Here is a 13,974-nt window from a genome sequence, read left to right on the forward strand (position 1 = left end):
ATCAACTGCATTTGTACAGTTGTTATTGGCGTGTGTGAAATAAACTTTGCTAGATGAGCTCAATTCCACACATAAGTGAAGATGTGCCTTCTGGGAAAATCACATGGGGAGGAGTTGGGACTAACACTTGCCATACCCCAGATCCCTGTACTATTCTCCTGCTAGCACAAGGATTGAATCTGTGGGACTCTGGTGGGGCTTCACAGCATTGCCTGTTCAGCACCTGGTCACAACTCAACAGCAGTGCTATGCTACACCAGTGTATCTTGGAAATATTTATTATTTGTAACGTGGGTAAGCCCCTGCCGCACATGCAGAATATCTGGAGCTTGAGCTAGCTTCCCCACCAGCGTTTCTGACAGCCATTGAAGGCGAGGCGCAGACGCTCCAGCTCCGAGAATAAAAATTGGTAGCGTCTCTTCTACGTAGGGAGGCGTGTCGAGCCAATCGATTCTATCTCCCGCTTGACTATTGACTTGTCTCCCCTTGCCCCTCCTTCCGCCTTAGATCCCTCTCTTCAATCACAGAACTCGGTACTCGATTCTCTACCGCCGAAAGTTGAACGGGGGAGAGAATCAAGATGGCGGACAAGACGCCAGGCGGTTCGCAGAAGGCCAGTGCGAAGGTGAGTTTGCCCATCGGGGCCTCCTCAACCGGTGCCGCCTTTCCAGAGAAACTAGGAGACGGGAAAGGAAGCTGCGGGAGCTGGGCTGGCGAGAGGACTTGGTCGGAGACACGCGTAATGTCGCAGGGCTGCGATGCGCAGGCAAGCGAGGATTTTGGCTTGCAGGCTGCTTCGCGGCCTAGCCTCTCTCGGTTTTTGCCCTGTCCCCAACTGGAGGTACAGTGAGGGGGAGTGATCGGGAAGGTAGGAGGGGATTAGTCGGATTCCGGGGGTCAGATCTCCCAAACGGATATCTCGCTTTTCTTCCGAGGCGCTGGAAAAGGGCTTTTCTCCTTCCCCGCCAGTTTCTCTGTAATAAGCGTCTGAAGATGGAGCTTACTCGGGAAAAGCATGAAGGAATTTACGTGGACAGTTGTTTTTTCTATTACTTTGTTCTGTTGTAGAATCACTATTCTGTTACCTTTATTGTTCATTATTGTAAGAATATTCCCTCTAGCCAAGCTAGTTAGTATCTCTCTTGCTGTTTGGTCTCTTTGCACTTGCTGTTCTTTTTGTTCCTCCTAGTATGGAGAATTCAGGATAATTTTTTTTGTATAACTCGCTTTTTTAAAGCTGAAATAACATGTGGGACTTTCCCAAGTCACAGATGTTAAAAAGTGTCTTTTGCTGTTAGTCCATTTCGTGGGAAGTTATAGCCCCTGGCCTTGCATTGCCGTAGAGTTTTTGTGTATATGCATTCATTGTCAGTTTATTGTTGTTGTTATTAGGGAATATTTAAGATTATTTTGTCAAGTCAGATTCTGGTGGCCAATACACTGGTGTAGTGATGTGTGAAGTGACTGCCAGAAGCTAAGTTGATAAAATTGTTGCAGAACACAATTTAGAATTTCCTACATGGTTTATGTTTTGAAATTTGCAAAAAGAAATGGTCTGAGGAGCTATTGTAATTTAAAGCAGCTTTATTTTATACTTCTTGTATACAAAATGCAAAGTGTAGGTGGCAAATACACACACATTTTTCCATGATCTTACATTGCTTATGAAAACATGTATTTATGCAGTGCACTTAGGATGTGCTTTGCTCAAGTTGTGCAGTGTTACCAATGGATTTGAAAGAAGTTTAGATTCTTTGCCCTATGCTCTGGTCTTCATCTGTCAACTTTCCTTCATATCTACACATTTCTAGGTATTTCTAGGTATTTGTAGTTTACATATGTATATGGTCATACCTTGTCCAGAATTTTCAAATGACTTAGATTGTATTATTATGGACCAGTATTTCTGAATCATATATGCAGTACTGGAGGTCATTGACCTTTTGAATCTTGTGAAAGCCAGAGTAATGCAGAATACTGAGAATACCTTCCTAGAAGTAAGCCCATTGAATAGACCTGAGTGGGCTTTTAAGTAGGATGGCACTAGCAGATTTAAATCCAACTGTACTGTGAAAATTTGTTGGATGACCATTGGCTAGTCATTACGTAAGTCTAATCTATGTTATAGGGTTGTTATGATAACATGGAGGAGGGGAAACAATGTCAGCTGTTTTGGGTCCATATTGGGGAGGGGAAGGGGTGGGCCTTTCCGTTTGGATAGCCTTCTCCCACACTCTGCCTAGCACCAGTCTGATCATGATGGGCTGGTGCCAGGCCCACCTGTTGATCTGCTGGAGGCTTCCTGGTTTGCCGTGCCACCAGTAGACTGCCTACAGGATGCTCTGGCCAGGCCGACCCTTCCTCCTGGTGCCTTGACTTTACTGCCTCTTGACAGCTTAGATGGTCTCCCAGCAGGGCAGATTGCTCACCCTTCTGCCCGTACCTCAGCTCGTCTTGGAGATCCCTGCCGTCTCCCTGCTTCTTTGAGCTGTTGCCACAGCTTCTCTGTTGTCCTGGGTTGCCATTGCCATTGCCACTCTCTAGCTGCTTCAGCCAGCCATGGGCGGCCAGACCCTGTTGGTGAATTACTTGGGGGAGAGAGGGTGGTTGAGCTGGCTGGAGGAGTCCAGAGGCCAGGGCTCCAGACAGTATATTTTTATTGGGACAACTGAAGTAGATTCAACTCTTACTGCTTCAACAGCATAAGGTGCATAATTTATAATTTAGCATACTGGAAACCCCACTGAAGTGCCATTAGTTACTGAGGCACATTCCAATACTTTCCTGATGCTTGTCAACCTATTTAGAAAGTGAGCAGGGCCACTGTAAGTTGGAACTTGTTATTGCCTGCCTTCATTCAAATAATAGACACAGCTGCTGGAGGATTGGGAGGACCAATATGTACCTGGGCTTTTCTGCTTTTCCAGGTTTGCAGTTTTTCCAGTGAATGGACCAGACTTTAAATCATATATTACTGAATTTGACAGATGGATGACTTGACTGTAAGGATGTACTCAACATAATTATCATGTTGCAATTATTTTACAAAAAGAAGAAGAATTGGGTTTGACCCTTTCTTTCCTGTGGCAACTCTTTTGGGATGGTGCGCACCACTCCGTATCAAAATCCCCAAGTTGTCTTGAGGCTCAAAAGTTGTCTTGAGGCACCAAATCTCTGTCCCAGTATCTGAGGCACTGGCCGCACTTGTGGGGCCAGCAGTGTGTGTGTGCGTGCACACTGTCAAGTCACAGCTGACTTATGGCAGCTCTGTAGGATTTTCATGGAAAGACATGTTCACAGGTGGTTTGTCATTGCCTGTCTCTGCATGGACTGAGAGTTCTGAGAGAACTGTGACAGACCCAAAGTCACCCAGCAGGTTTCAAGAGAGGGGAAACAAACCCGGTTCTCCAGATAGTCCACCTCTGTTAACCACTAATCCATGCTGACTCTTTAGGCCAGTGGTTCTCAACCTTCCTAATGTCGCGACCCTTTAATACAGTTCCTCATATTGTGGTGACCCCCAACCCTAACATTTATCCATTTTACAGATGGAAAACACTGATGCAGAGAGTCTTAGGCGACCCCTGTGAAAGGGTCTTTCGACCCCCAAAGAGGTCACGACCCACAGGTTGAGAACTGCTGCTTTAGGCCAACCTTCAAGGCAAATCCCTGAGATTCTTGCAGTGCCACTGGGACTTGGTCTGCTCCAAGCATGTCTGGTCAAGTGGAATGTTTATCTCTCCTCCCCACCATTTGGTTTGTTGGTGCAACAGCATCTTCACATGGAGATGATGCATTTTTCCTCACTTTGGTTATGGAAACAGAGTTGGAAGGAGCCATACAGGTCGTCTAGTCCAACCCTTTGCTCGGTATAGGTTCAGTCTAAACATCCATGTCAAGAGCTTGTCCATCCACTGCTTGAGCGCCTGTGAGGAGGAGCTCACCAAGGCAGTAAATTCCACTGTTAAACTATTCTTACAGTAAAGAAACAACTCTTAATATCCAGTTGGTATCTTTCCGCCTGTAATTTTTACCCATTAGTGAGTGCTATCCTCTGCTGCCAACAAGGACAGCTCCCTTCCCTCCTCTAAGTGAAAGCCTTTTAGATGCTTAAAGAGAGCAATCATGACTCCTTCTCAAGCTTCTCTTTTCCAGACTAAACATTCCCAAGTCCCTCAGTCTTCCCTTGTACGGTTTGGTCTTCAAGCCCCTGATCATCCTCGTTGCTCTCCTCTGCGCCCACTTTATTCTTTCCATATTCTTTTTGAATTGCTGCCTCCAGAACTGGACACAATCCCATGTGTAGCCTAACTGTTGGTTGAAATAGTCATCTGCCCTGATGTACCATTTGCCTAGGAATTATTAGCAAATATATTGCCACACATTTTCAGGTGGTCTGCAACATATTAATAAACTTGCCATAGTTGGTGGAAATGGATCTTCAGAAATGGGCTTGTATTGGATATTGTTCTGCATCCCTGTACTGTAGTTGCATTGGTTATATCTTCTCACCCTGCTTAGTACGATAGCCTTGCTCAGGTTTCCTTTTGGGGTACCCTTCCCTAGTGCATTTCACCTGCACCCGTCTCTCCAGACAGGAGGGAGGTTTGGGTCCGTGGTAACCAACATAAGAGGACTTGATTGAGAGAAATCGGAGACACAACCAGTGAATGCTGCTATCTGGGTTATTGTAAGCTGTATCGTTGCAAATACCATCATGGAGAGATTAACAGGATCTTTTATATATCATTTGTACCTTTGTCATTGGGAATCTGACTTCTCTGGCTCTGTTATTTGTGAGTCGGCTAAACCTGCAGTTTGAGAACTGTAATGAGTTACCTTTTTGTTCCTTCCCACGAATCAAAAAATAAGGTGTTAAGGCCTATTGGTTGTCATGTTTACTTAAGGTAGCTGTTCGGTTGGAGAGCATTTTATTTATTTATTTATACCCCGCCCATTTCCATAAAACATTATTACAATTAAAACAACAATCAATACATTAAAATGTATACAAAACATATAACTTAACTGATACTGTTATCTGGTCGGGTTGCACAGACTTAATTCGGAATTTTCTGCTGCATTTATGCTTTTGTTGCTGAGATACTGGAAAAAATATCTTGACTTCATGTTGGGATTGTACATGCAAAAGGATATAGTTTGAAAGCAAGGTCCACTGATTACAAATAAACATATTAGTTGTCTTAAGGACCAATAAGTGTTGCTTATTTTTTGTAAAGTAAGATGCTGATGGCCCTTGCCTCAATACCACAGGCTAGCCTAGTGCCCTTAGAGCTCAGAAGCTAAGCGGGGTTGACCCTGGCAAATATGTAGCTGGGAGACCTCCAGGAATACCAGGAAGCCGGCTATTGCAAACCACCTCTGAACATCTCTTGCCTTGAAAACCCTACCAGGAATTGCCATAAATTAGATGTGACTTGAAACGAAAAGAGATGCTGATGAAATTAATTTATATGCCGCCTTTCCAGGTGCAGTGCTCATGCAGGATCCAACTAAATCAGCCAAAAATATAGGAAAGCAACAAAACTAAGACCATATAATTGAACCAACTTTGCAGCTGGTAGACAGAGAACTGTGTATGTTGCCCCTTCTGAAGATATCTAGCAAATTACAAACAACATAACAATAAACTTTCAAAACAGTTTTTACTGACTGAGTGACAGAGCGGTTAGGTATAGCTCTGCTCTATATGTGTGTAAGGGTCCTTCTGTTTATACAGGAAGCTTGCCCTGCAGTGTTGAGCTCATCATTGATGTAATCTGGAGCCATGGAAATTATAAGACAAATCTCCTGGATCCAGACTAAGCTGGCAGTTTCCACCAATTCCCCCTTCTTCTTATAGACCAGTGGTGGCAAACTTTTGGCAATTGGCCAAGCTGGCAGGGGCTGATGGGAATTGTAGTCCATAACATCTGGAGTGCCAAAGGTTCGCTACCACGGTTATAGACCCATCTCATGTCGTTCACTGGAGTCTACTGTCCCCAGGAGCAGCAATTTGTGGAGACCAGTGGGGGTGAATGAAACACGAACGTTCCATTCTGCAGCTGCAAAATTAAGTCTGGATCCAACTTCATGACATCCTCTCACCCTCTTTGGGCCTATTTGACGGTGGAATTTCCCCCCTCACCTGCAGGGTGATGGAGTTGCCAAATCTCCTATTATAGCCTAGTTCCTGTGCCTTGTTAAGTAGTTCTGACAAGACTGTATAATCACAGGTACAGTTGTTTTGTCCTTGGGGGCTCACGGTGGGGATGACTACTGCACAGACATCTGTCTGCTCAGCAGTGAAACAAGGGTCCAGGAGCCAGGTTAGGACAAGTGTGTTGGCAACATCATAACAGAGCAGCTAGATATACACCTGTCATTGCAGCTGGCAATCATGTGAGGCTCAGCAGCTGGCTGACATTGTCCTATGAATGGAGACATCCTGCTGTCTATCTGTACTAGAAGGCTGTCTGCAAGAAAGCAACAGAGACAAAAGGATAGTTGCAGAATAACAGGAAGTAGACTCCTGCTCCTCCTTCAGTACGCCCCTGATGCCATCCAGTTCTATACCCTTTTTAGGATAAAGATGACGGGATATTTGTAAATTCATCTGCCATTTCCTGGACCATCCTTGTTCTAAAATTGTTCACTTGTGTCCTAGTCTCTGCTTAGGTCTGTCCCCAAGGCACTAGGACCCAAGCAGAGCGTTCTAGAACTAAGATGGTCCAAGAAATGGTGAATTACTCCACAAATAACCCATCATCTTTATCCTGAAAAGTGTCAGGGTTGTGCTGGTATGTTTTCTAGACATGCTGGCATAAGGTTAAGTCACTATGCTAAACCGTTCAGCAGCAGGGTTTAGGGCTCTTACAGTTCCATCTTAAGCAGTTTTATCCTTCTACATTGACTTTTTGCAAATGCTCACACTTGTGAGGAAAGTTGAGGACATTCAAATTAAACATTCTAAATAACTGCATATAAAATGGCCTGTGTTCTGAAAACCAATAAATATCATATGCTGTATATGACTTTTGTATTTTTCTATTTTAGACCAGGATGCCAGACACAACGCGTAGCGCTGGATCTCCAGAACATCATGTAAGTCTTAAGATGCATTTGGGAATAGGGTTTTTGTTTTGTTTTTGTCATTGGTTTCCATGGATCGCTGTGTGTGGACTGTTGTCTACTGGAAGAAAAGTTAACAAATATTGACCAGGGCAACATGTTGTGTGACGTATTTTGTCTGACTGTATAGCTTGCTACAATTGAAAGAGAACCATATCAAAAGTCTTCTTTAAAACAACTGTTGATGTAAGTGTTACTTCACTCATACTTCACAGTGACGCAGAAGACCTCAATTTATTTGGTGTTTGTAGAGGTGGTGTTAATACCAATTACCCTTTGTCATAGCGAGTTGGATCCTACCAGTTTTCCAGTGATGTGTGTGTAGGAGAGTCCTTTTTCACTTCCCCCCTCCCCCTCCACACACAATTATGCTTCCAGTTAGTGGGACTGCATGAACAAAAGCCACATGGGGAAGAGTTACTGTGAGAAGAATCAAGTGCAATCAGCCCACCTTGCTTCTATATCAGCAGGAAGGGTGATAGGCTCCAACTCACTTGTTGGAGAATTACAAATTCCATTTTGGAATTTGTAAATCTTGGAAAGCATGGTTGTTGTGGGTTTTCCAGGTTGTGTGGCCATGGTCTGGTAGATCTTGTTCCCAACATTTTGCCTGCATCTGTGGCTGGCATCTTCAGAGGTGTATCACAGAGAGAAGTTTGTTACACACTGTGTCCAGTAACAGACTTCTCTCTGTGATACACCTCTGAAGATGCCAGCCACAGATGCATGTGAAACATTAGGAACAAGATCTACCAGTCCACAGCCACACAGCCCAGAAAGCTCACAACAACCAGTTGAATCTGGCCATGAAAGCCTTTTATTTGTACAGAAATAGTCGCCTATGGACACAATAGGATGATCAGCATGTTAGGGTGCTTGATGAGTTAAACTTTGAACTCTGAAATAGTTTCTTAGTATATAATCAGCATACACATAGCATATTCATTACGGACAAAATTAATCGCAAACAATAAAATCATTGAAAACTGTGTTGTATATTTGTATAACGTATGCAGCATTGCCATTGTTTAATTTTCTTTCGTACATTGTAAGATACGTAGTCTTACATAGAATCGTCATAATTCTTTAAGTTACAGCTTGCCTTAAAAATCCAGTCATTTCAACAGCCCTGTTGAAAGGAAGGGAGGAGTAGAGTGGTGGCTGGGAACAGTGCTGCAGCACCAACTCCAAAAGGGCAATTGTGGTGTAGGTGTCAGAGGAGAGGGAGAAAACACCTCTCCCAGAGTAGTCGTTCTCTGGAAGAACTTGTGCCATGCTATTTGCATGTGTAAGTCTGTGCCACTGAGAGGAAGTGTTCCTGGACCAAAAGGGCATTGGGAGCCAACCAAAGTCAGCTCCACCTCCAGGCACGCCCCTGGAATGCTTAGGCATTTGGTGCTGCAGCTAGTTGCTGTAGGGTTTGGTTGATGCAGTGGGTAGCCACTGGAGTGAGTCCTCTGTGCAGGCATCCTTGCCACCTGACATAGCTCAGGTTAAGTGTTGGCATGGATGAAGAAAGCGCAACCCTTCTGCTTCCAATGTAGCTTCAGCCCTCCCTCCCTTCCCGATTGCACGGTAAAAAAGAAAACATTATTTCTCGTTTTTCTGTTTTGCCCCTTGGACTTTTGCCTCTTTGCCAAGAAGTCAATTGAAATGTTTTAGGCTTTGTGTAAATGATACTGTTGCTTCCTTTTCTTATGGTTTTAGGGGTTCGAATTGATATTTTTAGTTCTTAAATTTTGGATAATGGATCTGCTAATAGCCAAAATAACATTATGTTGATAAATCGTGCAAATACAAAACTAGTGTGGTGCTGATGTATTTATATAATGCTGATCGTTATTTCTGTGTTTAATTTATACTTTTTACTTACATGCCCTTTTTAAAATACTTCCTTACCTGTCTGCTTGGAGATAACTATTCTGTGTGACTTGGTTCTATCATAATACAAAGAGATAAATGCCTTTTTTGTTCATGAATAGATACAGTTTCAATGTACTCTGTTTTATTTCCAATTATTTAACCATGTTATTCAAAAAAGTCTCCAATTAGTATGTGAAAAGTCTTCTTTCAGAAAGAACTGACTACATGGATTGTATTTTTTAACCCTTTTCTTTCAACACTTTCCCCTTCCTGTAGCCACTTTTGGAAAGCAAACTTAAAGCTTTCAGTATTGGCAAGATGAGTGCTGCCAAGAGAACTTTAAGCAAAAAGGAACAGGAGGAATTGAAAAAGAAGGTAATGCTGTAGCAAATTAATTTATTAACAGCTGGAGGTGTACTGGGTTTCTTTGTTGGAACATTGCCAGTAAATTGGAAGCTCTCCCTTGAATAATGGCCCCTTTTTGTCTAGCTTTTTTTGTTTAACGGGATAGAATGCATGATTTGCTGCTTTATGACATTTTTACACAGATGTCTATGGAGATATTTGAGCATTTAGGTTCTAGATTGTGCTGCAGGATTGTTTTTCTCTACATTTACCATGTGATAGGCATGTTAATGTCCTATCAGTTCCAGCAGGGAGGTTGTGTGACTGTCTAATGCTGGCTATAATCAACTATGGCTTTCCTAATTATTTTATTAGGCTAGGGAAGGGAGCTAAAAACTTTTCAGAAGAGTGGAGTTTTTATACAATGGAGTTATGTTTTGGTTCCAAACACATATACAGGACACATGCCTGCTTCTAGTACCACAAACCCACATTGTGATTATGCCACTTCCTGACTGCCCTTTATAGTTTTGTGTTTCAGGTTTGCTCTAAGTTTTATCCTGAATTTGAAACTATTTAGAAAAAGAAAATCAGATGTGTTTAGTTGATTGTAGTTGATTGTAGTCCAGGATAGCACAAGTACTAGAAGATTAAGTCAAGTGTGCAAAAATGGTTTATTGATACCAGTAACCAATGTAACATTTAATACATATATATATATATATATATATACACAGGAAGATGAAAAGGCAGCTGCAGAAATTTATGAAGAATTCCTTGCTGCTTTTGAAGGAAGTGATGGGAATAAAGTAAAGACTTTTGTCAGAGGTGGTATTGTTAATGCATCTAAAGGTAAGACTGAATATTATGCTATCTAGAAATATGTTTTTTATTTTAAAAAATTAAAGAAATCCTTCTACTGTGGCTCCATTTAAAATTTGTATACTTTTGTGTGGGTATAGTAGTAAATGTTAAGGTCCTGTTGCATTGTTAATCTGCATATCATGCATATGTCAAATTACTAAACTGTTAGAATGTTAGACTGTTATTTTCTCTATCAAGAAAGACCTTAATTTTGTCTCTCACTTAAGAATGGTACAGCTCCTGACCCAAGCATGTTGTGGGCTACAGATTAAGGAACGTTGCGCATATTCTGTATGTATGGTAGCCACATCAAGGCAAATGCCGGCATCCAGAACACTCATGCAACTAATTCTGTGTGCCAAAAGGGGCTTTAGGTTTGTGATTCTTGAACAGCAGATCCTTTTGCATTCTTTCTGGCAATTGCCCTTTCAAACTGAAGAGACTTTCGATTACAGTTTGTTAAATGATATTGGGTCTGCTGTCCAAAGGATGAAAAATCCTTAGCAGTGTCCTCTCTGGATTGTGGCAAGTTTGTTCAGTTAGACATTTTCAGTAACTACTGGTCCATGTTTCAGAAGAACATGAAACTGATGAAAAACGAGGAAAAATCTACAAGCCTTCATCACGATTTGCAGATCAGCAAAAAAATCAACAAAGTCAGTCATCTTCTAATGAACGACCTCCATCCCTTCTAGTGCTAGAAACCAAAAAGCCGGTATGTTGAAATTTTGTGAATACGTTTGCTAAAAGCTTCTGATTGGTGATTGTAAATGCTTTGAAATATTGAGTAAACATAGAGGAATATCCTTTAGTAATGTCAAATTTGTGTTCACGAGTTTTAGGGAACATTACCATAGTTCCGAGGTGGCGAACCTTTAGCACTCCAGATATTATGGACTACAATTCCCATCAGCCCCTGCCAGCTTGGCCAATTGGGAATTGTAGTACATAACATATGGAGCGCCAAAGGTTTGTCACCACGGCCATAGTTACATGGAAACTTAAAATAACATCTCCTCTTGGTGACCTGCAGTACTTTGAAGCCTTGTTCTTACGATATGTGTTTGTTGTAAATTTGAAAGCCTTTTCCTCTATGACCTGATAGTAAATTCTAAATTTACTCAATTTCCTAATATTCTGTTTGAAAGAATACTATATTAAATAGCTATAATTTAATTAAATTGTATTACATTATGTTAAATTGGTGTAATTGAATGTTTAACTCATGAAATTGGAAAACTGCACACGATGCTTTGTTCAAACCTGTACCTGTTAAGAAGAGTAGCAAGTCTTGAGTTTGTATGATCTCTTCCTCTGCTTTGCATTGTGTGTTAAAAAGTAACACCTGTACGGAATGTATATATCAATGCACCAAACCATACTATTTATGGAATTTTGCCCCAAGGTTGAATAGATTTGGGAGTGAAAATCTTGAGTCGTAACAGTAAAAAGAAGTCAGTGTATTATAGTGGTTAGTGCTGAACTAGGATTCTACTAAACAGTAATCTACTAAAGTTGTGTACTACTTCTGTAAAAAAAAGTGGTCTTCAGGGCGATACTGTACTTGACAAACCTGTTTCTATTAGTACCATAATAGAATTTGCTACCAAATACATGTAAAGGAATTGTAAGTCTGTAGGTAAATCTTCGCCCTGACCTGGCTGGTCTGATCTCATCAGATTTCAGAAGCTGAGCAGCATCAATTACCATGGTTGTGATATAGAGGCTGGCAATAGCCAATCATCTCTGAACAGCACTTGCCTTGAAAACCTCACAAAAAGTTGCCATAAGCCAATGTGACTTGATGGCAAAAAGTATATCTTTGCAAGGCTTCTAGTCACTTAAAAAAAAATGAATCCAGTAATTTGGAACATCTTTAAAAAACAAGAACAGAATAATGTATTTAGGTGTCAGCCTTGCAGAGGGTTAAATATTTCCAGTTTCTCAGCCTCACCATTTTTAGCCTTGCCTTTGTACCTGGTCAGGAGACAAGGGCCATCTCTTGCATTCCAGTGGTTGTCTAATGTTGGCTCTTTAGGGGCTTGGAGGAATCATTTATGCATTGGCAGATGCTAGTTTCAATCTGGTTACATTGAGTAACATAAAGGACTGTTCTATTTAGTTGCATTCTCTCAGTGGATATTTTGTATTATTTTTATTAACATTTAGGGAAAATATATAATTTGATAAATGAACATGTTGTTTGAATTGCCTGTTATAAAAAGAACATAGCATATTCTTTAATATTTTGCAATTTCCACATTCAGCCTTTGAAGAAGGGGGAAAAAGAAAAGAAAAAGAGCAATTTGGAGCTTTTTAAAGAAGAATTAAAACAGTAAGTATTTGACTCCATGTATATTAAGTGATGTGCATGGTCACTACTAGTGATTAAAATTGCTAACTGTCCTAAACTGGTGTTCTTAAGTGTAATTAAAAAAGCCAGCCTAAGCAAGTTTTCTTGGAAATAAGTCACACTTAACCAGTGAGGATTACTTCCACACATATGTTCTTAGGACGGCATCCTAAATTGATGAAGAGAGAGAATCTCCCATTGAATCCTGATAGTATATTGTTTAGGTCTTTGATCGAATTAACGAAACTATTTTAACGTAGCCACTTCAAGCATCACCAAAAGTATCCATGGCCAATAAATGTTTCAGTCTTACAGTTCCTTCCATTAATGTGTACTGTTTGGAAAATTGTAAGGCAAATGTAATATATATATATTTATTTTTTATTTATCCACTGTGATTTGTAACAGGTAAAAAGATAAATTGGTAATGGTTGTTGCAGTTTGGCTCCAAAGGTCATCGAGGGAAGTGGGAACACTTGCTCATCCCTCCCTCCAACCCACTCCCATTGACACCATATGCTGTTCTTGAGAGTCTCTTGTCCCCTGAAGACAGCATTTCAAGAAGCTGAGGGGGTTGCAATAGGTTTTCCTTGTGATATTGAATCCAGCCTGTGTAGTTCCATCTGCTATGAGCATAGTATAACTTGACGATTTTTCTGTGCTGTGGTTTTGTTGTATGTCCGCTTCATGAGCGTGTGCTCCTTTCAGTTCTAAAATTAAGAAACTGGAAAATGCCATCAGAAATGTTGGTCACATTCTATAGCAAATCAAACAATAGTTTACTTTCAAATATATATATTTAAAATAAATAACAAGGTTTCTAGTACCACCCTGTCTGGCCCACTGTCACCTGGCCCCTCCCTATCAGGCTCATTGGGGGAAGTTAGCCTTCAGGAGGGGTAAGATAGGAGAGAGAACAAGGCTCCTTACTTCTTGGGAATAGAAGACAATGACCAAGACATATACCTGCAGTGGACCTCAGATCTAACAGTCTTTTGATACTCTGTGTAAAACAACATAAGTGAGTTTTGCTGATGAATGAGATAGCACTATAGATTAATTTCCTTCTAAGATTAAGGAAAGCTGGGATCTTTGAGGAAACCCAATCAAACTAGTGCAATTTCCCCGTGTCACTATGTACACACATGCACACTGAACTCTTTCTCTTGTGTTCACTGGATGTGAAGCATAAAATAGTAACCTTGATTTAGAGGTATCACCCTTTCCTAGTTTCGTCTTCCTTGAGTCCTAATGAGAAAAGTGGGCTATAAATGAAAATAATTTTTTTTAAAAAATGCTGAAGCCAGGATTACAATCTTAAGCATTAACTCGTTAGCATTTATTTATAACTATACATGCTTACAACTATGTAGTCAGGTAAGATAATAGGAATATAATAATTATGTGTTTGTATTTCA

At 41.0% G+C, this 13,974-nt stretch overlaps 1 protein-coding gene across 4 annotated transcripts in view; it reads left to right on the forward strand.

Annotated features, from left to right (window-relative positions):
• Nucleotides 1-507: 507 nt before the first annotated feature.
• LOC125437560 (U2 snRNP associated SURP domain containing) overlaps nucleotides 508-13,974 on the forward strand; it is a 45,899-nt gene continuing 32,432 nt past the window's right edge. For 2 of the 4 annotated variants that reach the window (XM_048505235.1, XM_048505237.1), the window contains exons 1-6: nucleotides 508-625; nucleotides 7,057-7,104; nucleotides 9,271-9,369; nucleotides 10,077-10,191; nucleotides 10,779-10,918; nucleotides 12,471-12,538. In XM_048505235.1, the coding sequence (XP_048361192.1) occupies nucleotides 581-625; nucleotides 7,057-7,104; nucleotides 9,271-9,369; nucleotides 10,077-10,191; nucleotides 10,779-10,918; nucleotides 12,471-12,538 (515 nt within the window). In that variant the 5' untranslated portion in view covers nucleotides 508-580. Of the gene's footprint in view, nucleotides 626-686; nucleotides 767-7,056; nucleotides 7,105-9,270; nucleotides 9,370-10,076; nucleotides 10,192-10,778; nucleotides 10,919-12,470; nucleotides 12,539-13,974 lie in introns of those variants that run through there. The other 2 variants (XM_048505236.1, XM_048505239.1) reach the window with 2 other exon arrangements.

The sequence above is a fragment of the Sphaerodactylus townsendi genome, linkage group LG08, assembly GCF_021028975.2.
Source record: "Sphaerodactylus townsendi isolate TG3544 linkage group LG08, MPM_Stown_v2.3, whole genome shotgun sequence".
Lineage (NCBI taxonomy): Eukaryota > Metazoa > Chordata > Lepidosauria > Squamata > Sphaerodactylidae > Sphaerodactylus > Sphaerodactylus townsendi.